We start from the raw sequence: 27,892 nt of genomic DNA on the forward strand, positions 1-27,892 counted from the left end.
ACCAAGGCAGAGGCGGGCAAAGTAGCTAAACACGAAAAAGCTTGCATCGAGAATCAGCACGTGTTCGTCCCGTTCGCTTTCGATACATTTGGCGCTCTCGCCCCTGACGCGGTGCGGTTCCTTAAGCGGCTTCAACAGGTGGTAAGCAGTAACACCGCACATGTTAAGGGGCAGAATTTTGTGTTTAGCAGGGTAGGGTTTGCTATTCAGAAAGGGGTAGCGGCGCAGCTTGTTGCTCGTCTACCTACCATTAGTTTGTAATCGTATTGAGTTTGTTCAATTATAATAAAATTTTATCTTTATATGATTGTCTCGTCACAAAAATACAAAATAAATGGGACTGGAATTTTTTCTAAATTAAATTTATATTACTTTTAAGTAGTATCAATGCACGTAGGGATGGAAAAACCCGAGTTCGACAGGTATACCGAAACCTAAAATATATAGAATGGGTATACCCGAAGCCCAACAGGTATGGGCCAACCGGCCTGGTATTAGATCAGCTTTAAAAAAATTCACGTGTATGTTACAGTATGGAAGGTGATAACCGGCCCGATTTGAAATATTTACAGAACTCTCGGAACTTCTAATAAACAATCTTTTTACTTATATATTTTATGTTTAGGATAATTTTATCATTCATTATGTATTTTTATGATTACATACATGTTAAGAGTAATTTTCATTTTTTATATTTAATTTTATAATTACACATATGTAAGCTGGTTTTTTACATATATGTAATTATTTATGACACAAATATATAATTTGACTATTACACATATATTATATACAATATTTTTAACATATATGTAATCACATAAACCAAGTATCTAAAAACAGAACCATATATTGGTATATTTGGTTTATAAAGGTAACAAAGTAGTGAAGTAAAAACATCCTAAAGGTGGCATATTGGGTTCGGGCCCAAATGGGTTGATGGTTTGGTCATCCCATCTAGAGTAATGGTGCACAAAAACCCCGAATCCGGACCCGGACCCGGACCTGGACCCGGAAAAAAAACCCGGAACCGGGTATTATAAAAACCGGGTTTTCTATACCCGAACCTGAACCCGACCCGACCCATACGGTAGGGACCGGGTATTCATATTTGATCTAAAACCTGAACCCGGAACCGGGTTTTTTATACCTGGTTTATACCCGAAACCCGGTTTTTATAAATACCCGGAACCGGTTTTTATAAATACCCGGAACTGGGTATTTTTATACCTAGTTATATAGCTACCTCTAGTTTTAAGTAGATGCATCTTTGAAAATATGATTACACACACCTAATTATAGACATTCCACTTCTGTTTAAGCTTATGGGCTTCGTGAGGGCTTTTAAGCTTTGGGGGAATATCACTCCCCTTGTTTATGTAATCCAAAAGGATTCAAATCAGGACTATTCTTTCGATCTAGCACTATCGAATTTAAATTTAGAAATGTCATTAAAATTTCAATAGGCACCATCCACTAAAACATATAAAGAAGCATTAATACCCGGTGCGGGTTTTTTCCCAACCCGATGCATACCCGAACCCTACTCGATGAATACCCGAACCGGATCCGAACCCGGAAATAGGGTATTATAATACCCGGGTTTTATAAAACTCGACCCGAACCCGGGTATATAGGGTATACAATTTTAGTAGAAAACCCGGACCCGGACCCGACCCGGTTTTTAAAAAAACTCGATTTTGTAAAACCCGATCCTACCCGAACCCGGTTCCATACCCGGAACTGGTTTTTAAAAAAACCCGATTTGTGCACCACTAATCTAGGGGAGTAAACAAGCCACCTTGAAAATAATTCTGGATAGACCCATGGCCGGCCCTGAGGGTGGGTGGGGAGGACCACCGGTCAGGACCCGATATTTCGAATGAACGTTTTTTAAAAAAATTGGTATGTATATGTGAAAAAAAAAATAATAGGGTATACACCCATAAAAACACCAACATAGGCTCACTTACAAAACTAATTTTAAGGTTTAGATTAGTTATTAGTCCATTGTCATTAGGTTTAGACCTCCTATTACTCAATTTCATTAAGGTCTAAGGGCACGTTTTTTCGAGCTCGAACAGGGTACACGAATTGTTAGAACCGGCCCAGACCACACATTTTCTTAAAAAAATGCATAAAAATGTATTTTTTTTATATATACATATGTATATATTCTCAATCTTTAGGCATTATGTGAGAAGTTTACAGGCATTGTGTAAAAAGTTTATGTAGTCATTTATGTACACTACATTTACCATGAGGGGGAATAGTGTACACTACATTTACCATGAGGGGGAATAGTGTCAGGCACTTGCCTGACGCCCCCTCATTGGTTATGGCTTTTTGTATTTTATTTTCGAACCTTTAACTTCGCTAAAATATGTGTTTAGCCCCCTCCGCTTTTAAAAAAGTTTTATTTTTATTGGTGAACTTTGTTTATATGCATGTTTAGTCTCTCTGATTTAACTTTAGTAGTGTACATTTTAATCCTTATACTTTTATTTCTTTTAGTAATTGATCATGACTTGTTTATCTTGCTTTTAAACCTTCAACTTTACTAATATACGTGTTTAGCCCTCATGTTTCTTTAAAAAAAACTTCCTTTTTATTGCTTTGTTCATATGTGTTTAGTGCCTCTTCTTTAACTTTGGTTGTCTTAGATGTTTAGTCCTTCTACTTTTATTTCTTTTAGTGTTTCATCTTTTAGCTTTTTTCCCTTGTTACTGTGACTTTAATAAAGTTACTCTATGATGAGCATATTTTTACCTATCTCTCAATGTAGTTTTTATTGAGATTGTGTTATGAGTAGTATGTTCAAGTAACTGAAACACAGACATACATGTTATCAAACTGAGATATATTCTGCTTACCGCCCGCAAGGCCGACAGGGCATAACACTAGTTGGCTACAAAGTCCAAAACTCCTAAAAAGTGTGAGAAGTCAAAAATCATTATATGCACACACCGCAAGCCGAACGTTCAAAAATCATTCAAGTTGTACTCAAATTCATAATACGAGCCCGTTTCTATTTTAGAGTAATATGTTCTTGGAGCTGTTCCTTTATTGTAACTACAGTCCTTTTAGCTCCGTTGTGGCAGCCTGACCCAACCCGTGACTCGTACTAAAAAAGTATACATTAAAAGAGTCATATGAGTTTTGTTATTCTTTAAACCGCCTGTCCTTGTAAAGTGTAAACTCATAAGTATGTTCGGGTTCGTATGTCTTAAGACGTTTTAGGTTTGATAAAATGATAAGCAACTATGTATTTTGAGAAATGAAGTCACGAGGCTTAGAAATGAAAACTCGTAAGTACTGATTTCATTCTCAAATTCATATGTTAATTCATAATTTTTATTTTTTTATATATATAAATTAGAATTTTTATTTCATTCCAATCATCAGAGCAAATTACATAAGGATAGCAGGTAGACGAGCAACAAACTGCGCCGCCATCCCTTTCTGAAGAGAAAACCCTAATCTACTAAAAACAAAGCCCCGCCTCTGAGGGGTCGAAAAGTTGCTATGGACCACACGCTGAACTCTAGACAAGAACCGAACTGCCTCCGGTGCCAAGGAGCCAAACGTGTCAAACGCCAGGGGAAAAAGGCATGCTGATTATCCTCACAAGCTTTCGCGTGCTTTTCCACCTTCTTTGACTCTGCTTTCAGTACCGCTTGCCCCGCCACAAACCCATTTTCCCGGAACCCGGCTAGTGGGGATACACCTGTGAGATCGACACAGGCATGTTTCCCGCCCTCCCAACCAAAAACTAGCACGTCAGCTGGGCGTAGGGTGGATCTCCCCTCCGACGGGTCTGTAAGAAAATTAACTGGTGCCTCTTTCTTCGCCGAGATCCCTGCTCGTCTGAGAATATCCATTAACGCGTCTCGCACAAAGTCATGGCGATACTTAAACCCCGGCAACTCTCTAAAGTGTAACGCATGCTCCCCGAATTTATCCAGGCATGCTTTACGGCAGACTGGGCAAGTTTCATCATTCGGGAACATGGGGATCATCAAACGGTACTTAAGGATTGACCGGTACTCCACCGCTGACATACGTTGACCCAAACCTTCAATAGGAATAACAGTTAAGAAATCCTGAGCGTGAGGCCTCTGTAGGTATTCAATGACGGCTTTCTGGCGGGGTGACAAATGGAAATCTTCTCCCAAAATTTGTGCGATTCGACAACAAAGGGCATTCGCCAAAGTTTTCTGTGGCTTTTTGGGGGTGGTGTCCTTGTTAGAGAAACCGCCGAGATCAAAGTCAGGTAGAGATTCATGCAAGCGTTCCAAGGCGCTCGCATAATCCGGGTCAGTGTTAGCAACCCCACTGTTACGTAAGATGTGGTCCTGCAACTCCCAAGATTGAGACCTGGAACCACAAAGGCATAGGCAGCCACATCCCGGGCCGAGAGAAGGCCCAACCCACCAAGCTTCATTGGCAAGGTCACGATTCGCCACTGTAGTGCAGTGCAGTCTTTGGAAACATGTGCTTTTTTGTTATAGTTTTTGTGTTTAAGCGCGTTACAGCATCAGATTTTGTTAAGGTTTTTTTGTTAAATGTTGTTTAATCTTTAACAATGTGAACTGCATGCTAGATGGAGAACTTAAAGCGCTTCATAACGTTGACTCGACAACCTGGTCAACTTGGTTTCCTAGAATACGCTCCTTCTGTGACTCGACTTGACCCGGTACTCTATATTAGCACTTTCTTTATCAATACTCAATGTTGCTTTGGATTGTAGGTGGCTGTGATGATGGAAACAACTTCATCTAAGCCCGGCCGGCCAGCTTTTTATGCCGGTGATGATGAACAACTCATCTGAGCCCCCGTTAATCCGATTCCCAATTTTTTGAAAGACGGCTTAACATAAAAAAACACCGAGCAAGACATTAGGGCAAATAAAAAATGACATGTATAAGGGGGGTAGGGGTGGTCATCACTCATCACTCACTCACAACTTCCAATCAAGTTCCGTCATGTCATCAATCATTATTCCATCACTGGATTTTAGTGGAAATGTCCATCACTCACCACACACCCATCTCCATTTAAAAATAACTCACCACTCAAACATCTAAAAAGCGTGATAAATTCAACGCGTTATAACATTGGGTGGCGGCGGTGTTTTGTTTTGTTCCACGCGTGATGGCACCTCCATCACAGACCACCCCGGGTGGCCTTATACATCTTGTTCGTTTTCGTTCATTTGATAATTAAAGGAACATACACACATTTCCCAACAAAAAAAAAATCACAAATAGTTCACTACATTTGATTCGTTTACAGCCGAGTTGCCTTATAATTAAGATCTCATTTAGGGAGTTTGTTGTACGCGTTCATGAAAAACAGAATGCCACTCATAAACATATTTAAATAATGATTTAAAAAATATAATTTTGTTGTTTTTTTTAATTATCTGAGAAAGTTGAAACAAACTTCTAAAAAGTTAGTTGCTTCCCGCCAAACGAATTTAAAAATCGATCAATGTGATCCACAAACTGGGTTTTTTTATCAGGCCAAGCCCGTGACCCGTCCATGCGCCCAATACACAAATGGGCCTAAACGCGAGGCCAGTTTAAATTTAAAACCATGCCGTGTGTGGTGTGATACTTTGCAGTCTTTTTGCATATTTGTTTGATCAAACTTTTTCTGTGATTCTATTTTTGTAATTTAAAATATTTTACTTTTTTATAGGCAGTTACTAATCTGAGATTTTCTGTGACCCGTCCCCAACTTTTAAAATTACTCCAGTGCTCCCAGTGGTTTGCTTTTTGTTACTCGGATGATTCCTAGAGTGGATGTCCGATAGTTTTCACCGTTAAGTCTATGTGAAATTACTTTAGAAATAACACTTGGCCATAACACTATCGTCCTTGACACTAAATGATATAAAAAAAATTTAAAAAAACACTTTAGTCCTACTTCGTTGAACACGCAAAGCATCAACTAGGGACGTGTGTTGGGTTAATCGGTTTGGTTACGGGTCACGGGTCAAGGTCAACGGTTCACTAGTCGGGTCTAGCTAACGGGTCAAGAGTTGTTTGACCGAATCTTATTAGAATAAGGGATTATACCCATGGTTTAGAGGCTGCACATGAGTTGATAAAGAAAACGTGGTGTATTGACCGAGTGGTGTGTTGACCGAGTTTCATGCAAAAGGATGTGGAATTGGAATGGAAGTGAACGTGCAGATTGGATTGGTTTGGTTATAAATAGTTGTTTATTTTTCTTTGTTATGAACCCTTTTCATATTCAACAGAAGCTTTTCTTTACTGCACACTTTCTCCTTCATATATTACATACATACATACGTGAGTTTTATAAAGAGTGTGTATTTTTGTGGGGCCTGTAACCAACAACGTGCATAAAACCGCTTAACCAAACTGAAACAACATTAACCGACAAAACCGAACCAAAAATAATCAGCCTCTAACAACCACTTCCAGATACAGATTTCGAATATCACGAACGCTTACAACATTTTTCCTAGATAATAACCCAAGTTTTTGAACAGACAGCAAATCTATACAAACAATTAAGTTACAGTTTATCCAGTTTCCTGCTCCACCCGTATACCCCCGCCGCCTCCATAATGAAAACAAAACTATATCACCAACACGAACAGTTTATGCAGTTGCGTGAACACGCAAAGCATCCACATCGCAAACAAGCAGGGCATTTTGGTAACTTCACATCTGAGCATGTAGGTTTCCGCCACAAACAACATCCACATTTCCAGTTCAGTATACAACAGGTCGCTTTGAAACAATCTGAGCATTTCAGACAGGGAGGTCTCGGACATTTCAAACACTCGGCCTGCCTGGTTTTTATACAACAGCAGCCACATGGATTAGTACAAGAAGATGGAGTGTCGCGGTTTGACTTTGACTTTTTTGGTAAGCGTAGAGTGGGCTTGATCTTTGAGAGTCGCGTCTTGGTGGTGATGGTTTCCATTTCATGGATGAACCGACAAAGATGGCGAATGTACTCAGGGTAAAGTTCTAGGTTGCAATGGCCACCTCCTTTGATCCATAACGGTTCATACGCGTCCTTAGCCATTTTCCATAGCCCGTTACCATGTAGCAAATTCACTACTTCATCTTCGGTTCCCTGAAATTTGTTCATTAATATACAACTAGTATTTTGCCCGCCGCGCGTTGCGGCGACGCGCGACGGTTGGAAACATATAGTAAGACAAAACACGATTCGTAAAACGCACTGCGTAAAAGACAATTGTAAAAAAAGTGTAAAACACAAAGGTAGATACAAAGTGTAAAACACAATGCCTAAGACATTTCGTAAAACACAATGCATTGCCATTTGGAAAAGTAGGAGTTGTAGTCTAGGGGTTACAATTGCAATTTTTTTAAAGTTGGGCGGGCGTAAAAATGGAGTAATAGTGCAAGGGGTAAAAAAGCAAAGTCTAAAAAAGACAGTGTAAAAGTATAGGGGTGGTGGCAAAAATGTGTAAAAGATGAGGGGGTGTTGGTGGAACTATAAAAGAAGAGGGTTGGTGACGTAACTTTGTAAGAGTTAAGGGGGTGATGGTGGAAAACCAAAGTAGAGGGTTGGTGTTGTCAAAGTTTGAAAGATGAGGTTGTGGTTTAGAAATTCAAAGTTGAAGGTTTAGGGACAAAATTTGCCATTTTATGAAACTTGAAAGATATCAAAATCAAAGGGCTAAAATTGTAATATTGTTAAAGTACAGGGGCTGAAAGGCAAAGCCGGTGGAAAATCCACCGACTTTGTCCTTTAAGATTGTATACAATAGATCAAAATTTCAAGATTTTTAGCGATGAAATAACATATCTTCAAGATTATTGATTCAGAGGAACTTACATGTATCACAAGTGTGGGACACTTCACCTTGCGAATCTTGTTAACATTCTGCAAAAGATTCCACCAATATGTCATTACTGAAGGTGACTTGAGACGCAAGTTACCAACATTCGACGCTAGATCCACTTTATGTAAAACTAAAATACTAACAAAATTAAAGGGTTTGAATCGCCTTTCACCTTGTATATATCAAAGCAAAGTGTGCACTTCACGTGACAAACAACACGAAGGCCAGAAAGAATGCCACTGTGAAGCACCACTCCTCTCAACCTTGGCAGCTTAGCAGCCAAGTGCAGCGTGGGCCCACTTCCAACCGACTGTCCGTACAAAATTAAGTCTTCCTGGCTAACTCCATACTCCGTTTGAAGACACTCGTATACTGCCTCTATGTCTGCGTATGTATTACTCTCGCTTGGCTGGAAAGAAAAAGGACAATTGAAACTGTTTTAAAACTTATGCAAAAAAACAGTTTAATTACACGAGTAAACATATCCTTAGTTGTTAATGGCGAATAACGATAAACAGCGGGCGGCTATTTTATAAATAGCGATACACTAGAAAAAAAAAAAGTTTATATGTATATTATATCAAAATACCCTGGTATATATGCTATTTTACATGTATATTTAACAAGAACCTAAAATCCAGCTATTTTATAGCTATATTTAATTGTAATATATATTAAAAAAACAAAAATAAATAAATAAATAAATTGTCGCAATAATCGCTATCTATCGCCACAACCCTAATAGCGAGCCTAGACCTATACGCTACGTAGGGCGCTATAGCAATCGCTACGCTCGCTATTGACAACGATGAACATATCGACAGCCGATGTGGGATTTTCCTAGGGTATTACACTATTACATGATATTTTATAATACTTTTGTGTGTGAGTGTATGTATATGTTAATCAAGTGAGTTTATTTATTGTTGTGTATTAAAACCCGAAAGCAAATTGTTGCAAACTTGGTACCTTGCCAGTAGACGCCCCGTAGCCTGAGTAATCATACCTGTTTAAAAAATTAAGACATATAAACATCAATCATTATATGACACCTTTGAAAGCGCAAAAGAAGAAGCCAAATTCAATTCTCACGCCCACAAATTGACTATCACTAACTTACTTTTGATTATCATGCTGTATCTTAATTAGCAATAATTAAATCAAACCTAAAACTTTTAATAAAGCCAAATTTTCAGGAAGTGATCTAGTTCTGTTTATGACAAGACTTAGAGAATAAAGTAAAAACCTACAGAACAAGAAAATGTTGCAAGCATATAAGGACAGTTTTGAATGCAATCTAAGACAAGTATCCCAATAATATATTTTCTTAGTGTCCACTTGTTAGGTCATATCGGTTTCAAAAACCAGATGACGTTATTATTAATAAAATAAAAATATATATATATGTATAGTTATTGGCGACTTCAAAATGCAACCATTCGTTTGATTGGACGTCCAAACACCATCTTTTTTTAACGACAAACTAACCTACTCCTAAATACTCTTATACCTGCACCTTACCACCACATCATGTCCATTGACGTCCAAACACTACCTAATTATAGAACATCTAATGCGATCTTTAAGTTATTTGATAAAAGCCCAAAATCTTTGTGGTGAACAATTTCATAAAATGAAAAAAAAAAAAAGATTGAAGGGTAAAAAAGAATGTTTGGAATTTTATGACCCCATTTGGCAGGATAGCACACTGCACAAAGACCACTATCTCTATCAAAATCCATTGTCAATTTCATTGTTTTTTGCTCCTTGTTTATTCAGGTAACTAGCCAGTAAAAACTGTTCACTTTACAGGCAAAAATTTAAAGTGAATACTTGAAAAAGCATGTGTAAGAGCTTTCCCTTTTCAACTTTTTTCTTTCTCAGGTAAATACCCTTACAAATAAATATATCTTTTTATGTTATAAAAACTTTAAATCAAATTTATTATATTAAAATATTTGAATTTGTTTAACATACCAAAAACATGTGAAATAAACGTCGGTCACTAGCACAATCGTCATATATGAAGGTTGTGCGTGACTAAATGTCATTTAATTTGTTAACGTTGATGTAGTGTAGACTCTTTGATGTGATAGATATAAATGCTTTAAATATATATATCCATATCATCTTTACATGATCTTATATCCATGCCTACAATTTTTGCATACATGAAGACACAACACATTTAACGGTTTAAGGGTAACAAGTATTTTTCTTTTTATCACACAAGTACGTATATTTTAAACAAGTAAGCGTCGTAATTAACACTTCTATTCACCTACAGCATATACAATGAACTTAGCCACTAACTTCAAACAAAATGGAAACATAAAGTGTAAACTATGTGAATAAAATCAATAACTTTTTAAAGATAGATTATTGTGTTCACAAGGATGTAAAGTTGTAAAATGGTAAGAAAATGTTGTAAAAACAATTTTAGATTTTGGCAACAGAAACCTTAAAAACTTGTAACTTTTTAACACAAAAAGGCACACGTAACCTAGAGAGATAGCAAAGGTAATAACTTTGGCAGAAAAAGGGGAAGTGTGCTGTGTGCAATTCACCAACCCTCGTGGGAGAAGGACAGTTCACACTTGCAATAATTTAATGCTAATATCGATGCAAATCCACATAAAAAGAAAAACAAAATCAAGAACAGGACATATAAAACAAAAAGTAAAGTAAAATTAGATTTTGGTAAACTCTAACTTTTGATATTTTAGCCTACAATAATTCCAACTAAGAAAATGTTTTGTAACAGTCACCACTTTTAACCTATTTTCTATTTTCCCAGAACGATCTCATATTCTCATCCTAACTAAAAGTTAACATAGTTAGTTTTTGCTATATAACTAGTTCATGTCATCAAAACTTTGACAAATAAGCAGTCCACGTCATCAAAACTTTGGCTTATTTGCTATATAAATCGTCTACGTCAGCAAAACTTTGACTTTTTTTGCCACATAAGCGGTTCACGTCGACAAAAACTAAAATATATTAAAAGTCGGGAATGGTACAAAACATTTCCTTATACACATATGTAAAAGTTGGGATTATTTAAATCAAATTTCCAAATAAAAATACATACAATAGACACATAAAAACAGTAAAGATCAAGATTTTGGTCAACATATAAAAAAAAACATAAAGAATATTAAAAATATGCACATTATACACACAAAAGACGGTAAAAATGGATGAGATCGGTATGATACCGAACTGAAAAGTACCAATACCGCAAATGAGTAAATATGTAAACTGAATACTGTATCAATAATAATGGCGGTACCATACTTGTTCGGTACCAGTATTCAGGGGCGAAGCATTGAAGGGGCCGGGGGATGCCCGACCCCCCGAACTTTTCGCTCAGTAGTGTTATGTATGTACGTTTCGTATAGAATTTTTTAGATATATACGTTTTCGACTCCCGGTTTTATAAAAAAAAAAATAGACATATACTTTTAGGTCTAGTGACTTCCAACCCCGGTGGAAATTTTCAAGCTTCGACGCAGCCAGTATTGCAAAAGTATTGAAACCGATGACTATAAAAATGAATACCGGTACCGTTACTGATTTGGTACAGCCTGTATTGGTACTTGTTAGAAAATTCCCAGCAATCAATATTTTTTGAACAACCAAATAAATATAACAAAAAAACCATAAAGAAAATTAAAAAAGGCACACATTATACACACAACAGACGGTAAAAACTAAAAAATAAGATTTTGACAATACATACAAAAAAGAAAACACATGGAAAACATTAAAAAAATCACATATTCATGAACAAAGATTATAACTTAAAGGTTCAAAAACCAAGAATTTATTTAAAGAAGAATAAGGAATTAAGAAACTGACCCCATGAGATTGACTCTGAGATTAGCTTTAAGTTGAAGAAAAAGGTCAAACAGTTGACCCAAATCAGCAGCATTGCCATGAGAGTACAACAATGTGAGTCTTGCATATGGGTTCTTGAGATAAAAAGCAACAATCTTGTTGCCACTTTTGGTGTCTAACAACAACACATCAAGTGAGCCTTCTTCATCAGTGAGGGGTATAGAGTTGGATGTGTAGACAGCAACCGGAGTGGAGTCGCCACGTGTCTTGATCTGATAGGTTGGGGGAGATGGAGGAAAGAATGCGAATTTCGCAGCGAGATGAGAGACCAGACAACCCATTCACATTCACGTTCACCACCCCGCCGGATAAGATATTTGGTCAAGACCCAACTCATGAATGCATGTTTTTATGTGGAGATTTGTGTATATGGGTTAAGAGGTTTGGGTTGGGTTGGGTTTTGAAGGGATTTCTCAGAGATTGGTGGGTGGATTTTGAAGGGGTTTTAAGATGAGAAGATGTGTACATATGTATATGAAGACAGAGAAGTGGGGACAGGATATAAGTTGTAAAGAAGTGAGATTTAATGATTCATTGCTTGACTATGGTTGGTTACCCACACTATCTCTCATTGCGTCTTGGCGTGTACTTGTCCCACCTCTTGCATCTCCATTCGTCTAGGGGTGTTTAGAAAAACCGTATACCGAATCGTAACCGAATAAATCAATTTGAACAATGAATTCGGTTTTCGGATTGGTTTCTAACCGAAACCGAATTGTGAATACGGTTTTTGGATCCACATTATTATTTAATTTAGTTTATTTGGTTTATTTGGATAACTGAATAAACCGTTAGTTTAATTAATTATTAAACAAAACTTTTAGTTTATTGTTTAATTAATTATTAAACAAAACTTTTAGTTTATTTGGTTATTTGGATAACCGAATAAACCGTTAGTTTAATTAATTATTAAATAAAATTAATAGTGTTTAATAAACTATATACAATTTATTAGCCAAAAATACTAAGTCTAATATCTAAGTATATGTATCCCCATAATTTGAAGATTATTTATATTTTGTGTCATTAGACTTGTTGACTATGTATAGATTCTATGATCTATTTTTTGAAGTTTTAACTTTGTGATTATATGTACGACAATTTTATAGATATGTTTGTTTTATTTGCTATATCTTTTATTTATATATTGTTAGGTTTAAATTAGTTGTTGATTTGATGTTCGGAAGTTAAAACACAAACATAAATATAAATTAGGAAGAAAGGTACTTAGGCACAATTTGGTTAAATTTGGTTTGGTTTGGTTTCGTTTGCATATTTCTAATTTAGTTTGGTTTGGTTTTTGGTTTAGTTTGCATATTTCTAATTTAGTTTGGTTTGGTTTTTGGTTTAGGGTATAAAATTTTGAAAACTGAATAAATCGAACCGAATAAACCAAATAAACCATAAACTGAACGATGAACACCCCTACTTTCGTCCCTGACTTGTATTCCGGAACTTGAGCATTCACGTCCTTTCCAACATTTTTATCGTCGTGATTACATTAAAAACACTAATAGGGTGGTGGTCCATTAACAAAGACTAAGCTTGTAAACACCTAAGTTTGAAAGAGATAGGTATTGGGTTTAAGTCCCATAGACAATACAGACTAAAAGAAATTTGTCGTTAAAAATTACACTAAAAACAATTATATCGGTTGGCACCGAGCTCATCCTAACCCTAAAACTAAAAAAAAAATAATTAAAAGTTGAAGAAAATAAAAAAAAAAGTTTTATGATACCGTTGTTCGTACGCTACCTGTGATCATGGATGACCAAATGGTATCGGGTAGCAGGACCGGATTTCTTGAACTAAAAGAATTTCAATATCAATTCGGTACCGACTTTTGGTGTATTCAATAGCAGGCTGGTGTCGGTTTTTATTTTCATGTAATGATATCGAACAGGATCGTACCAAAAAAAAAACAACAAAAAAAAGTTACCACGTGACAGCCAATGAATAGTGCAATAAACCAAGCACTATTTATTAGCTTGGTTTATTATATATAGATAATTGTTTAAAATATATACACATTTATTTATTTTTAAAGAATTTAAACAAATAAAAGTAAACAATATGAGATATGAGCATATGACACATGGGTATATTTTTGAGAAATGTTGGACATGGAGTTAAATTAAGAGTGTACACTTAATTTTACCATGTATGGAAACATGGAGTTAAATTAAGAATGTACAATTAATTTTAGGAAATGATGATGTAATTCAATTATACATAAAAATATGTTGTATTTGTCGTTTATTAACTTGGAAAATTACATATTACATAGTAAATACAAAGAAAGAAAGATATATATATGCCTTTTTGTATGTATTTTGTCTTGAGGACACAAAAAAAGTTTTAACATCGGGAGACACAAGCAATACACCAAACACAAAGTATTAAAAAGACAAGACAAATATACAATTTTTCATAATTAAAGAGTTTATCTATATCAAATTAAAATTTTAATAAGTGGCACTTATTTGAACCCAAAATATGTTTTGACAAATGATAAAAAGATTTAGATAACGCTTCCATCTATACATGAAATTAATTACATAGGGTGAGGTTCGGCTAAAAAGTCCAAGTTTCCTAAAAAGTGTAAAAAGTCATAAAACACAATAATTTCAGGCATAAAACACACCTAAAACTCACAAATAATAGAATGAAGATTACTAAAACACCATATTCAAACTCTAATAGTCCATAAAAACTTAAAACACACCCTCGTAGAACTATGAATATAAAACACAAAAAGCTAAACAACATAAAACACAATAATATTTGTCATTCCATAATCAGAGCCTTAACATCTAAAACACAACACAAAATCCACATACATGATGTTTTAGTAATCTTCATCATGTTATTTGTGAGTTTTTGGTGTGTTTTATGGTTGACATTATAGTGTTTTATGACTTTTTACACTTTTTAGGAAATTTGGACTTTCTAGCCAACTCCTAGCCAATTACATAATATTTGTCATTTTACAACTTTGAGTGACAAATGCATTCTTCATTTTGTTAATTTATTGCATATCGTAAAAATGTTTTTTACAATAATCTTTGAAGATCGAAAAGTTAATAATCTTTGAGTAAAAATGTTTTATTCTTTTTGTTCTTATATTTATGTTTTGTTGTTATAAAAATACGCAAACGATAGAAAACAATTGTTTAGAATTTTCGTGCTCATTAATTAAATAATTTAGACTTACTAGATTATGTAAACGTGATGATAATAAACGTCTAACATGATTTTAATAGTTATATATATGGTCTTTATATTTAATTATATTAAAGATGGTTGACCTTGATATATAGAAGCTATGATATATTGATATTAAGGATATCTAAAAAGAAAAAAAAGAAAAACTAAGTGTATTCATTTTTTCTATACATGATAAATTTTACACATATATTTAAAAAAAGATGATTAATTTTTTCTAAGGGTAATATTAAAGTCACATGAGTTGTTTTTTTCTTTAAAATCCCCCAACATTTATTAAATGTTTCAGTTAATTTCTTTTATAAATGTCATAAAAAAATAAAAATTAAATGAGATTAATAAAACATGTATGAATCCCGGATACTATGTTATGACTAATTTTGTTATTTTGACTTACATTAAACAATTATAAAACGTGATTAATATTTAGTGAAAAGTTTTTTCTTCACTACCACCTCCTACCTTTAAGTTAATTGGATACAAATATCACTAAACAATATTCGTATACGTTCATTTGGGCCTATTGATTTTAAAAAAGTGTAAACATTTAAAAAAAAGATTTGTAACACTTAATAAAAGTAGAGTGACTTTAGAGGAAAAACACTTTGATTAACTTGATTAACTTTAGTGAAACATTTGGAAACTTGGTTACTATGGCTACTCAGAGTGAAAGAGGCTTGAAGGGGGTGTGGAGCGACACGTGACTGCCATATCGACAAAAGAGGTTTTGCCCTCCAAGCCCAAAACCCACTAGGTGAAAGAGGCTTAAAGGGGGCGGTTTAAAAAAAACTAAAAACATAAAATAAAAACAATCAATCAAAATAAAACCAAACAACAACAACCAACCACATCGCGACACCCTGTCTCCACCTTTGCCCCACGCCATTGGGAATCCTCACACCCTTGCCCCCACGCCACCTTCAAACCCTATGGCGAGACGATGTGAAGGGGGCTTTCCGATCACTTCTAATCCTCCACTTTGTATAGTCTAACAGATGAAGTTTTCTTTATTTATTGATACGTTGACATAAATGAAAAATTTGTGAATATTGGTTAGTATATTTAGTAATTATATTTTATTTTAGTGTCACTTAAATTTAACAATTTTAAAAGTTGATTATTGTTTAGTGATTTTTTCTGTACTCCTACTACAAGTTAACTACAAAAAATAAAATAAAATAGCAATCCACTATGTAGTAATTTGGATTCATGCATTTTCCATCTAGATCACTTACTATCTTTTAACATTTACAAGGAAAAAAAATCAATACATCAAGACACCTAATAAAAGTTGGATGACTTTAGAAATAATTAAAAAAAAATTGAGTTATTTAGTGTAACATTTGGGAAACTTGGTTACGAAATTCTCCCAATATTGTTTCTTTTAGCTGTATTTTAAAGTTTATAAAACTAACAAATTAAATATTTAATACAGTTAATATTCAAGTCTCTCTTAGTTATACTATTTGGTCAATTTCATTTAGTTTAATATAAAAGTTTATTCACACGTAACACATTTATTTAATAAAAACTCAAATGTTAGTTTTTAAAAGAAAACATAAAAAACTTAGAAAATATAATTTGTAAATGCATTTAATAATTCATCAAGACCCATCCATGCCCTACCTTCTTCAGTTATGGATTTAGAAAACCAACCTTGTCTCTTTAGGGGTAACACAGACAAGAACAAGTACATCGACATAAATATGGTAAAAGGGAAGATGATACCTACTTAAAACTTTGTTATTAACTTCATGGCAGGCAGACCCATGAATTATTTGTTGAGCGTGCAGATGAAATAGGTTGAAACAGGCGATGATAACTCGGTGAGTTGTTAACAAGTTGAAACAGGTTGAGGTTATGGAGAGTTGCACAAGCAGGGGCGAAGGATTTAAGGGGTGGGGAGGGGCGCCCGTCCCCCCGAACTTTTCGGTCAGTAGTGTTATATATGTACGTTTCGTATAGGATTTTATAGGTATATACGTTTTCGACCCCCCGGTTTTATAAAAAAATATAGGTATATACGTTTTCGACCCCCCGGTTTTATAAAAAAATATAGGTATATACGTTTTCGACCCCCCGGTTTTAATTTTTTTTATTTATATAGCCCAAATAAAATATTTAATTAGTCCAAATATTATAGCCCAAATCATTATATTTGGTAGAATACTAGAATGTATATTATATAACCCAAATCAAATCATTATATAGCCCAACTTAAAAGTCCACCCTATCCAATCTTCATAAGGTTAAAGGTTTGTGTTTTTTATCTTTAGATTTAATTTAGGGTTGCAATTTATGTGATTTAGGTTGAAATTAGGGGTGAAATTGTTCCGAGTTTTTTCCCTAAACTTGTTGAATTTTTCTGTAACTATGTCTAATTTTATTTGTTTAATCTTATTGTAATTTGATTTAGATAAAAATTAGAGTTTGAAATTTAGGGTGATTTGTTAACCTGTTTTGTTATTAGATTATGCTATGTAGAAGAATAAAATGATAACTTCTTTTTTAATGTTTGAGAACGTTTTTTATTTGATATTAATGTTTGACCCGACCCGAATCGAATCACCGGCGTCCGTCCCGAATATACACATCGAAATTACGCGATAGAAAACTTTTTTTAGGTCCATTACTTTTCGACCCCCCGAATTTTTTTTTTTCAAGCTTCACCACTGTGCACAAATACGTGTTATATTATTGAAACCATAATATATATTACAGATACAATGATTTAGACGATTTATATATATGTTTTTTGATTTTATAGTTTGTTCTTATATAAATAAACCTAACTTATGAACTAGCTATAAAGAAAGATGGTGGAGGAGGCCATTAAGCATTGAAGAGAAATTGTGGTTACAAGAACTTATGGCTTTTTGTTCTAATAGATAATATTCACCGCACTGATTTAATTTTCCAACTAACCAATGCCATTTTCTTGAACATATAAATCAAAAATCAAGGAGGTTATGATGTCAATGAGCTGGTGGTAGAGCAGTAAAGGAGAAATCTGGTGACTCAGGTTCGATTTCTGCTCTCCTTATTAGTTTCTACGATACCTGGTGATGATAGGAGAGTAGGCAAAGATCGCTAGTTCGATCCTTGAGCTGAGCGGGTTTTACCTCACCGCACTGTTCGTGCCTTCGGGCTAGGGATGTAAACAAGCCCAAAGGCTCGAGAGCAACTCGTGATCGGCTCGGTTAAAAGCTCGAACAAGCAAGCCTTAACGAACCCGAGCCCGAGCTCAAGCCTAAAATAGAGCTCGTTTAGTTATCGAGCCCGAGCTCAAGCATGATATACAAAGGTCAGCCTAAACGAGCCCAAACAAAGTTTAATTTTTTTATATATTATATATAATGATAATGAAGATAACATTGGCGAGCCAAACTTGTAGCTCGTTTAAGGTTGTTCTCAAAATAGCTCGAGCTGAGTCGAGTCGAGCTTGAGCTTTGGGCTTTACTTGCGAGCCAAGCTCGAGCTCAAATTAGTAGGCTCAAACTGAGCCGAGCTCGAGCTTCATAAAAACATGACGAGCCGAGCACGAGCCTAGTCGGGTTCGGCCTGGCTCGTTTACACCCCTACTGCGGGCAAGTGTTCATGGGTTTCCACCCTTGGTGAGGGTTTTTTTCCGGTTCGGAGACAAGTGTAACTTGATGTGGTGAGTTTCGCCAGTAGCTCATTTGATGGATTCATTGACCGTTAAAAAATATGATGCAATTAATCTAAAATTAATAAAAATTTAGCTTCTTATTTTAAGAGTTTGTATTTTAGTTAGGGGTGCGAACACACTAAGATACTCGAGCTTGGCTAAAAAAAGGTTTGAAATGAGCCGAGCTTAAACGAGCCCGAGCACCACGAGCTTTGCTTATCGAGCGATAGCCGGCTCGCGAGCTTAAACGAGCCTACTATTTAAATAAATTTTTAATTAATACATTAAATATATAGGTAAATAATAATAATAATAATTTATATTAATAATTTATGAAAAAATAACTAATTTATATATAAAATAATAATTGTAAATAATTAAGTAAGAAACAATAAACGAGTCGGGCTTGAGCTTTAGAAACAAAGCTCGTCTCAATTCGAGCTTTTCATAAGTTAAACAAGCTCGAGCCTAGTTGAGCTCGGGCTTAACTCGGCTTAGCTCGTTTGCACCCCTAATTTTAGTCAAGTTAGGTAGCTTTTCTACAAGTTATTGCGGTATAAATAGAGAGTTTAGGGTGATTGTAATTTTGTGTCTTCGGTTTAATAGGGTGATTGTAGTTTTGTGTCTTTGGTTCAATAAAATATATAGAGTCATGACTATGGCTTTGTCACAAAACCACCCTTTCATCATTAGTTGTTTGCTCTAGCTTTTGAGTAAATTGCACAAAACGTCTTTTATGTTTGCTCAAACTTGCAGGTTTTAACTTTTATGTTTAAAACTTGCTGAAAACAACATTTACGTTTATTTTTGTTGCAAGTTCAATCCTTTATGACTAACCAGGTTACTTTTCTCAGTTTAATCCCCTTACTTGCCTAACATGTGAGGGTATATTTGTCATTTTAATTCATCTTCTTATAAAACCCCCAAAATTACCATTAAACTCACAATTCTTCATCACCTTCAATTGAAAAGCTTACCCACGATTCTTCATCACCTTTAATTGAAGAATAAATTACAAAACTCATCCTTTAAGTTGACACCAGATTGCAAAATGTGTCCAGTATAAGCTTTGTTCTTTCAAGTTGCCACAAAAGTCTTATTTAGTTATCTTAACCCAAAGATCAAGTACAATTAAAACACATAGTGGTACAAAGAGAGGAAACTGTTGTTTTATTCAAGAAAGTTGTATCTATTCTTGATGATGGTTAAAGTCATTCATGATTAAGAAAATTCAGGAAAGCTCAGAACTTGATTCTCCTAAACATACTTCAGGACAACCCCACGATTTAAGAACCACCACTCAGTTGCACCGACCCGAAATTTTTACGTCCAGGGTTATATGAAATTTACCCGACCCGAATTTTTTATGTCCGGTTATATGAAATTAGAGCATCTAAAAACAATGAACCCACTGGAAAAAAATCCTGGATCCGCCACTGCCTCTTAACACATCAACCCTAAATCACCATGGCCCTAACCCACTGTAACAATTGCCACTAAAATCAATAATTAGGACAATAATTAGTCAATAAGAAAACCCTAATTGAGACACCCAAATAATTCTGCACTAACCCTAAAATTTTCAGAACAATCAGAATCAGGATCAGGGCCCCTAAAACTCGAGGGGGGCAAACCCTAGTTGAATAGTTATCTAAAATAAACGATGGATTGTTCTGATTGGCCAATTCATTTGATTCACCAAGGCTAGTCCCGAGCTAGGCAGCCTATGAATTAGACTGCTTAGCTTACGGACCGTAAGGGGCCCGGCATACGGTCCGTAAGGGAGTCCCAAAAAATTACTATAAATAGCCGACCTTGGGACTCGCACAAGGGAGTTAAAACGACGTAAATAGCTTCTGTATACGTCGAGTTATAGCTGTTATATCACAATTAAACACACATGATCACGAGGTGCTGCCGCAATCAGGGTAATAACTCGATCGCTATTACGATTCAACGTCCGATCGATTATAACTATCCAACGATTGTCCGAGTGCTGCTCAAATTGAGCTTGTACTTTGTTATTCATTGTGATTTCAACTTGAATGTTTGAGTGCTGTTCGAATTCGGACTATGCTCTGTCATTCGTTGTGAATCCATTGAATTGTTAAGTATCGCACTTGATAATAGTTGTGAGGGTTTAATCTCGTGAATTGACGTAACTGCTGAATTAGTTACTAATCCCGTTTGTGTGTGCATTGTTAATTAAATTAGGTTAGAAGGCTAATCAGTAAAGCTTATACTCTGCTCGTAAATCTGCAATGTGAGTCATTCCTCTTTTATAAACTCTTTTCTCACAGTTTGTGAGACATTCTCTTTTTATCAAACTGTTTTACAAAACTCCAATTTATTTTCAAAGTTATAGTTACAGTGATTAAGTCTATGTAATCACCAAATTACAGCCGGTATGTGGGGTTTTGTATACATTACTTATTTCCCGTCACACTTGGACAAACGGGTGGCCAAGGGGTGATCTGACCACAGTCACAGACACCATTGGACAAATGGGCTAGCCAATGGATGGTCGAGTGACAAATACTGTGGGTAGTTGGTTTGATATCAGAAACATTGTAATTCCCCTTAATACTGTAGATTATAACAAATGTGTCGTTTTCAGCAAAATGAATGATTCACTCAGTATTTCCCCGCTGACAAAACCTTTTTCAAACATGTTTCAGGTGATCTGGTATGAGCAAAGAAAAGTGCCGTGGAGCACTCCCAGCTTAGAAAAGTGGCTCAATGTAAATAAATAAATGAACATGTTTTGAAAATAAAAGATTTCCCTGAGAAATCACATTATTGTAAAATTCGGGAATTTATCCCTAAATTATGAAACGAGCAGTTTAAATTATTAAAAGATCCTGTTTTAAAAAGACTTCCGTTGTCGCCTAAATTAAATACCACGGGATTCCTGTCCCGCGGTTCCTGAAACGGGTCAAACCGAGTCGGGGGCCGTGACAGGAAAAGGTGGTATCAGAGCCACTGTTTTAAGCTTACTGATTAAGCTCACTGTTCTAATTAATTTAAGTTTATTGAAAATTTTATTTATCATTCTGTGAATATATGCTTATTAACTGATTAATTGTTAAAATTACAGTATGGGTAAACAAAAGATTTCTGCTATCTACCGCAAATTAGATAGTACACCTAAAGAACAGGGAACCTCTTCCTCCAAATCTCCCACCAATTTAGAAAAAGGAATCTTTTTCCGTAAGGCAAATTATGAAAACCCACTTACACCAGAGAAAAGGAATTTGATTATTAGGAAGGGTCAAGAGAAAAAGAAACCCCAAACCAAGAGAGTGAGGTTTAACCCGGAAATTCAGGAAATTAACAGTAATCCACCAGGGGAAAATAACTTAGATGAAAAATGGGCAAATCTGTATCTGCTCGCTACTGTAGCAGAAAATGCAAATCTTTAAGCCTTAAATCTAGAAATATTTACTTCCCAGTAAATAAATAAATAGATCTGAGTATGTTCTGTTTGCTGTTATGTTGTACAAATTGATGTGCAATAAAAATGTTTATTTGTTAAACTTTGTTCCAAAGTTTTAACTTAGCATTTTGTGCATTTTGCATATATGCCGTACAGCATGAATGAGATGCCGGAAGCATTTCAGAACCTCAACCTCTATCCTGTGCCAATTGAAGTCTTCCACAACTTCACTGGTTACATTGCTGACATAGAGGAACCTCTGGAATTCCAAGCTCCACCGCTGGAAAAAGCAAAACCTAAAAAGAAGAGAAGATATGTAGGGTGGCGAAAGGTGCGCAGAAGGAAACCTAGGAGAATCCCTAAAATAGAAAACCCTGTGAGTGTGAGCAAGGGAAAAGAAATAGAAACCGGAGAAAGTTCCAAGCCAGCAGAAATAGGGATAGACCTAAAGCAAAAGGGAATAGAGATCGGAGAAAGTTCTAAACAGTCTGAGGAAATCACATTCCAGGACGAAATAGACCGCCTACTGGATAATTGTGATGTTCTAGAGCCTATCAACGATAATCTCTTCTCTTATCCTGCTACAGCCCAATTCCCAATAAACCTAGGACCAGCTACTCCAGACCCACTAGTTCACACCCGACCATTAGGCCAAATGGAGGAATGGTGGACCAATGACTGGCAATTCCAAAATATAGTTAATAGTCCCTATAGTTTTCTCCCACAGTTTGATCCAGAACCAATCCCTAATCCGCCAATGAGCTATGAAAATTTAGCTGAACTACGTCAGTTTGGTGAAGAACTGATAGGCACCGGGAATAGGATCCGGGAAATGGGGGAGCAGATTTCTTGGAAGTACGACGAGAGGGAGCGTCGTTACTGAAACTGCCAGCGAACCAAAAGATAGGAGGGGTTTGGAGAAGTTTGTTTGTATTATAACTAATATAGTAAAACTAACTTTGTAAAATGGGCAATAAAATACTGTAAGATAAAAAGTGTGTATTGAAGCAGGTATAATATATAAAACAAAACAGAAGTCGAGGCATCGACAATTTTGGCTATGCTTGCATGTTATACTGATCTATGTGTTTATCTGTGATTTTGGTATTAATAATTAGACACTAATAATTCCTACTAATACTAATTAGCAGATGGAAAACGCTAATAGTGAACCAGTTAATGAAGTAAATCAGTCTGAGTAAAATCAGGAAGATCAATATATAACTAGACAAGATATTGAGCACTTTATTGCTCAAGGGATAGCCAATGCTATTCCAGAAATTGTGGCTGCTGTCCAAAAACCTGTCGAACCACAATTAATTCCTAGTAAACGTACTCCAGAAGATAACGGTAGTAACAACATAAATGGAGGCGGCAATCATAACAATTATGATCCGCAACAGGCCCCACTCTATAAGAGAACGAAAGCTGCAACGCCTGGTTGCACTTACAAAGAATTTCTTGCCTGTAAACCCACAGAATTTGCAGGTAATGAAGGGGCAACTGCAACACTGCGTTGGTTAGAGAAAACCGAAGCAGTAATTGCAATAAGTAAATGTGCTGAAGAAGATCAAGTGATGTATGCATCAAACTTGTTCAAAGAAGGGGCGCTAGAATGGTGGAACACGGTGCTACAAGCAAAAGGAAGAAGGGTGGCCTATGCGATGAACTGGGAAGAATTTAAGAGTCTTGTCGAAAGAAAATTCTGTCCCGAATACGAGAAGGAACAAATGGCAAACAAGTTCCCGAGTCATCGTATGATAGGTGTAGACTGTTGAGGATATACTTCGACATTCTTCGAATATGCGAGAGTGGTACCTTCCCTGGCTTCGCCAGAACCGGTACTTATTTCCCGTTATATTTGGGGATTAATCAGAGAAATCCGTAACATCGTTAAAGCTGCGAGACCACGCACGATTGACGATGCTGTGGAATTAGCTAATACCTTAACCGATGAACTAGTCTGCACCAGAGAGGAAGATCGCAAGAAGGAATTGGCTCAGAAGATTACACAAGGATTTCACGTGGGTAATAGTAACAATAAGTTCAAAAAGAGGGGAACAGGGCAATCCTCATCACCTCCTTTCTGCAGAAACTGCAAAAAGAAACACTATGGACAGTGCAATATATTTTGCAACTTCTGCAAGGCGAAAGGACATCGGGAAGAAGACTGCAGAAGGAAAACAAGAGTCTGTTATAACTGCAGAGAAACAGGACATTTCCAGTCTGAATGTCCTAAGTTAGCTAAACCAGCAGACAGTAGAGCTAAAACAACCGAAGGAACTACTAAGAAAAATGCACGGGCATTCCAGCTGACCACTCAAGAAGCCGAACTCATTCCAGACGTGATAGCGGGTACGTTCTTAGTGCATAACGTCTATGCAAAAGTATTATTTGATTCTGGTGTAAACCAAAGTTTCATTAATACTGCATTCTGCCAAGCTCTTAACCTACCTTTAACTACCCTTAGGCAGATTTTTACAGTCGAAACGGCAGATGGAAATTCTGTCAACATAGATAAGGTATTGCAAGAAGGAAAAATAGAACTGTTAGGCCATAAGTTTTCTGCAAACCTGTTACCTATGAATTTAGCCGGATTCGATGTAGTATTAGGAATGGATTGGTTAGTCGCCAACCATGCTCGAATCCTGTGTGATAAGAATTCCGTAGAAATCCGTACCCCCACAGGAGAAGTAATTCTAATTACAGGAGATAGACCTCGGAAGCCACTAAAATTCATTTCAGTAATGAAATTGGCTAGTTATTCAAGAAACAAGAAATGGTGTATATGATTTCTGTAATCATTAACACTAAAAGTAAGGAACTTCAGGACATCCCTATAGTTTTAGAATACCCAGATGTTTTTCTAGAAGAATTACCTGGGTTACCACCTGATAGGGAAGTAGAGTTTAGAATTCATTTAATTCCAGGTACTACACCAATAGCTAAGACACCTTATCGATTAGCACCTACTGAAATGCTAGAATTGAAAAAGCAGTTAGATGAATTACTAAGCAAAGGATTTATACAACCTAGTTCATCCCCTTGGGGTGCACCAGTGTTGTTTGTGAAAAAGAAAGATGGATCAATGAGAATGTGTATCGATTATAGGGAATTGAATAAAGTCACAATTAAGAACCGATACCCATTACCTAGGATTGATGATATTTTTGATCAATTGCAAGGAGCTAGGTATTTCTCTAAGATAGATTTAAGATCTGGATATCACCAGCTGAAAGTACAAGAGGAGGACATACCTAAAACTGCTTTCAGAACTAGGTATGGTCATTATGAGTTTACAGTCATGCCCTTTGGATTAACAAATGCTCCAGCTGCATTTATGGACATGATGAATAGAATCTGTAAACCATACTTGGATAAATTTGTAATCGTGTTCATTGACGATATACTCATTTATTCCAAAAGTCAGGAGGAATATTGTAAGCACTTACATGCACTCTTAACTTTGTTAAGAAAAGAAAAGCTTTATGCCAAATTCTCAAAGTGTGAATTCTGGCTACAAGAAGTGCAATTTTTAGGTCATATGGTGAATCACGAGGGAATTCACGTAGATCCTGCTAAAATAGAAGCAATCACAAATTGGAAAGCTCCACGAACGGCTATAGAAGTTAGAAGTTTTCTAGGATTAGCTGGATATTATAGACGATTTATTAAAGATTTCTCTAGGATAGCTATACCTTTAACTAAGCTAACCTGTAAAGCCGTTAAGTTTGAATGGGGATCTAGACAAGAGGAAGCTTTTAGGATTCTAAAGCACAAATTGACAAATGCTCCAATTTTAGCTTTACCCGAAGGAACTGAGGATTTTGAAGTATACTGTGATGCTTCAAAATTAGGATATGGATGTGTGTTGATGCAACGCAAAAAGGTAATTGCGTATGCCTCTAGGCAATTGGAAAAGCACGAAGAAAATTATACAACTCATGACCTAGAGTTAGGAGCCATAATTTTTGCCCTTAAAATTTGGAGACATTATCTGTATGGAAGTAAGTTTACTATCTATACGGACCATAAAAGTTTAAGGTATATATTTGGGCAAAAAGAGTTAAATATGAGGCAAAGAAGGTGGATGGAAATCTGATGCGTGTTAGTGTATATATGTTTTTAGATATATATTTAAGCCCTTTTTACACTTTTAGCCAAGTTTTAAATTTATAAAACACGATATTTACTAACACTAAACACACATATGGGCAAGTGCACCCATCGTGGACGTAGTATAGTGTTGGTAAGATACCGAGGTCGTCCAAGGACACAAGAGCTTTTAATACCGGTTTATCCTCAACGTCTAATCAAATCAAAAAGTTAGAAAAATGTTTTAAACTAAGAAAAATAAAAACTAACTAAATGCTGAAAAATAAAATAAAATAAAAACAGATAGACAAGATGAATCACTTGGATCCGACAAGTGTATTAGTATAACCTTTGATTATTTTCGCACTTTTGCACTTGTTTAAGAGATTATCTTAGTTATTGTAGTAGGCCCCTTTTTCGGAGGTGACGTTACCCTCAACCCAGTAGTTTGAGTTAGCAAGGATACAATCCTAAAGGGTTGGATTATTGAAAGATAATGAATTAAGTTATTAATGCAAATTATGGTAGGCCCCGCTTTTGGCGGTGACGTTACCCTCGGCTAAGTAGTCTGAGTCAGCAGGGATACAGTCCTAAATAGCCGGGTTATAGTATTAATAGTAGTTAGCTTATGAGGGGGTCAAAGAGTTTGGATCCCCGCCATCCAATACCTATGGGCATTGAAGGAGATCCTACTAAATTTGACCCAGGTCCCAAGCAGGACCTCTAAACGCTGAACAAGGGCAAGACCTTTACCAAACCATTCCCTTAACCCCCGACCAGGTAGCCAACATACCTCCATATAGACCGTGGAGATATGAATGGTGAAAATCTTTTATTTTATATAGACAGTAAAATAATGCCAAGACACCACGGACAAACGATAAGGAAAGATCACCTTCAACATAAGTAACTAGTTATTAAAGTCATTAATACAAAACCAAATAAAAAGTGCAAAAGATTAAAAATAAAAAGTATTATACTAAACACTTGTCTTCACCAAGTGATGTAAGAGACTTAGGCAAACATGGCCTTGATTGTCAAGAACTCTTACGATCAATCTTGGATCCCGAGACGACTCACACACTCTATGATGGACAATGGATGATGGTGGTGGATGATGGTGTTATGGTGGTGGTGGGTGGTGGATGAAGTGTGAGAGAGGTGGTGTGCCAAGGGATGAGAGAGAATGAAGCCAAGCTCCTCTATTTATAGGCTGAACAGAACGCTGGACACGGCCCCGTGTTCGCTGAACACGGCCCCGTGCCCGTCTGACATTCTCTCTCTTCATTAATTGTAATTGCGAATTACAATTAATGCGCCTGCTGTACTTTCAACACGCCCCCGTGTCCGCTGGGCACGGCCCCGTGGTGAGCAATGGAAGCTTCTACTGGTTTGTCTTTTCTGCTGCTTCCTGGGCACGCCCCCGTGTTCACTGGACACGGGGCGTGTTCAGGCTCTGTTTCTCTTCTCTTTGTCTTGGGAGGTGCCGTTGAGGGTCCGGGCAGTTCACTTTTGTTCCTTTTCTTGTATTTATGGTAGATTTAGTAGTCTTTTTGCTTCTTTTGTGATTTTGAGCTCATTTCATCCTGAAAATACAAAAGGAAGACAAAAACACTCTTTTTCCAACATTAGTACTTAAAAAGGGTTAGTTTTATGCCTTAATTGATGTGTTTTATATGTTGCATTTTACACACATCAAATACCCCCACACTTGAACTTTTGCTTGTCCTCA

The 27,892-nt window shown here is 36.1% G+C and overlaps 1 protein-coding gene across 1 annotated transcript; it reads right to left on the reverse strand.

The window, feature by feature from the left end:
• Positions 1-6,418: 6,418 nt before the first annotated feature.
• LOC110930223 (alpha/beta hydrolase domain-containing protein 17C) lies at positions 6,419-12,196 on the reverse strand. Its single transcript, XM_022173473.2, has 5 exons — positions 11,717-12,196; positions 8,825-8,861; positions 8,028-8,264; positions 7,849-7,896; positions 6,419-7,119 (listed from the first exon to the last, which is right to left on the reverse strand). The coding sequence occupies exons 1-5, from the start codon at positions 12,034-12,036 to the stop codon at positions 6,619-6,621; spliced, it is 1,143 nt and encodes a 380-aa protein (XP_022029165.1). The 5' UTR covers positions 12,037-12,196; the 3' UTR covers positions 6,419-6,618.
• Positions 12,197-27,892: the final 15,696 nt, after the last annotated feature.

The sequence above is a fragment of the Helianthus annuus genome, chromosome 3, assembly GCF_002127325.2.
Source record: "Helianthus annuus cultivar XRQ/B chromosome 3, HanXRQr2.0-SUNRISE, whole genome shotgun sequence".
In the NCBI taxonomy this organism is placed as follows: domain Eukaryota; kingdom Viridiplantae; phylum Streptophyta; class Magnoliopsida; order Asterales; family Asteraceae; genus Helianthus; species Helianthus annuus.

Excerpts from the sequence above, each read along its gene's own strand:
- LOC110930223 (XM_022173473.2), bottom strand. The coding sequence starts at position 12,036 with ATGGGTTGTCTGGTCTCTCATCTCGCTGCGAAATTCGCATTCTTTCCT. Across the intron at positions 8,265-8,824 it reads ACGGGGCGTCTACTGGCAAG|CCAAGCGAGAGTAATACATA; the intron begins GTACCAAGTTTG and ends TTTTCTTTCCAG. Across the intron at positions 7,120-7,848 it reads GTCCCACACTTGTGATACAT|GGAACCGAAGATGAAGTAGT; the intron begins GTAAGTTCCTCT and ends AACAAATTTCAG.